General features: G+C 45.1%; 1 protein-coding gene across 1 annotated transcript in view; it reads left to right on the forward strand.

Moving 5' to 3' along the window:
* The window catches only part of plxnb3 (plexin B3), a 47,069-nt gene that overhangs the window by 39,894 nt on the left and 4,675 nt on the right, over positions 1-2,500 (forward strand). Inside the window, exons 28-30 of the mRNA XM_084445904.1 lie at positions 741-907; positions 1,501-1,661; positions 2,158-2,305. Of these exons, the coding sequence (XP_084302030.1) occupies positions 741-907; positions 1,501-1,661; positions 2,158-2,305 (476 nt within the window). The remainder of the gene's footprint in view (positions 1-740; positions 908-1,500; positions 1,662-2,157; positions 2,306-2,500) is intronic.

Raw genomic sequence — 2,500 nt, forward strand, 5'->3', positions numbered from 1 at the left:
ATACACCTCAATACTGTCTAGACCTCAATACTGTCTATAGACCTCAATACTATATACCTCAATACTGTCTATAGACCTCAATACTGTCTGTAGACCTCAATACTGACTATAGACCTCAATACTATTTACCTCAATACTGTCTATAGACCTCAATACTATATACCTCAATACTCTCTATAGACCTCAATACTCTCTATAGACCTCAATACTATACACCTCAATACTCTCTATATACCTCAATACTCTCTCTCTCTATATATATACTATTTACTTAAATACTCTCTCTAGGCCTCAACACCATATATCTCAATACTGTCTATAGACCTCAATACTATATACCTCAATACTGTCTATAGACCTCAATACTGTCTATAGACCTCAATACTATACACCTCAATACTGTCTATATACTTCAATACTGTCTATAGACCTCAATACTATATACCTCAATACTGTCTATAGAGCTCAATACTATTTACCTCAATACTGTCTATATACCTCAATACTATTTACCTCAATACTGTCTATAGACCTCAATACTGTATATACACCTCAATTCATACACTTCAAAACTATCCATGCACCTCAAAACTGTATATCGCAAGACTGTCTATATTCACTTCAATACTGTCAACATACCTCAATACTATGTACCTCAATACTGTATACCTGTTTGTCAATACTGTCTCTGTATTTTGCCTTGTGTGATGTGGTATTTTGTCCCTCCGGTCCTGCCGTAGAGACGCCCATGCTGGAGGGTGAGGAGGAGGAGGGGTTGAGGCTGTGGCACCTGGTGAAGTCCAGCGAGGACCCGGAGATCCCCAAACACAGGAAGAGCAGCATGAGGGAGAGGGAGCGCGCCAAGGCCATCCCCGAGATCTACCTCACACGCCTGCTCTCAATGAAGGTAGGCACACACACACACAGACGCGCGCACGCACACGCACGCACGCACACACACACACACACACGCCTGCTCTCAATGAAGGTATGCACACACACACACAGACGCGCGCACACACACTCACACGCACGCACAGACGCGCACACACACACACACGCACACACACGCACACACACACACACATTTGCCTACTAACACACACAGTTACAGTATACACATACACGCACACACACACACATTTGCCTACTAACACACAGTTACAGTATACACACACACACACACGCACACACGCGCGCACACACACACACATTTGCCTACTTACACACAGTTACAGTATACACACACACACACACATTTGCCTACTAACACACAGTTACAGTATACACACACACACAGCACACACATTTGCCTACTTACACACAGTTACAGTATACACACACATACACTCACACACACACGATTTCACTACATGGCCTATTTTGTGACATTCCCAGATTCAGCATCTGTCTTTGTGCTGAAGTTTGTTTGTGCGTGTGTTTGTGTGTGTGTATGTGTGTGTGTGTGTGTGTGTGTGTTGCGCTCTTGCCGTTGTCCAGGGAACCTTGCAGAAGTTTGTGGACGACGTGTTCGTGGCCATCCTCAACACCAAGCGGCCGCCGCCCATCGCCGTGCGCTTCTTCTTCGACTTCCTGGACGACATGGCGGAGAAGCACGGGATAGACGACCCGGAAACGGTCCACATCTGGAAGACCAACAGGTCCGGACACGACCCTCACACTAACACATCTGCATGTCATCGCTGTCAGAGGAAAACCACTTGACTCCATTTTGGATCAGTTGAAAGCTGGGACTACCCTTTACAACCTCAGAACACCTCCCAGCCCTGGGACCAATTAACTGTATTCTCAACAGATCATCATATGTGATTTTATGTTTAAAAACATAGAAATTGGGATGTTCTTTTCAACATTCAGAGAACCTGCCATTTTGGAGATACAGTAAATGGTTTTCATCTGACAGCGAAGATATGCTAGATTGAGTGAATGATTGATTGATTGGTTGATTGATTGATTGGTTGATTGGTTGATTGGTTGATTGATTCGTTGATTGATTGATTGATTGATTGATTGATTGATTGATTGATTGATTGATTGATTGATTGATTGATTGGTTGATTGATTGATTGGTTGATTGGTTTCTGTGAATTAAAAACCCAAATCCCACCCCCCTGTTTCCCTCTCTCGTCCCTCCAGTCTGCCGCTGCGTTTCTGGGTGAACATCCTGAAGAACCCTCAGTTCGTGTTCGACGTCCAGGTGACGGACAGTGTGGACGCTGTGCTGTCCGTCATCGCCCAGACCTTCATCGACTCCTGCACCACCTCTGAGCACAAAGTGGGACGGGTCAGTACAGCACTGCAGGACTGGGGCTGGACCATACCAAATCTGTTGTGGGGGGGTTCAGTAGGATGTGTACAGAAGCGGGGGGGGTTGGGATTGGTTGGGCCGGGCCGTACTATAATCTGAAGGGGGGCTTTTCAGGAAAGGATCCATATGTCTTAACCAGCGAATTGTCCTAAACATTTTGAAGGAACATTT

This window comes from Borostomias antarcticus (assembly GCF_949987555.1).
Source record: "Borostomias antarcticus genome assembly, chromosome: 11".
NCBI lineage: Eukaryota > Metazoa > Chordata > Actinopteri > Stomiiformes > Stomiidae > Borostomias > Borostomias antarcticus.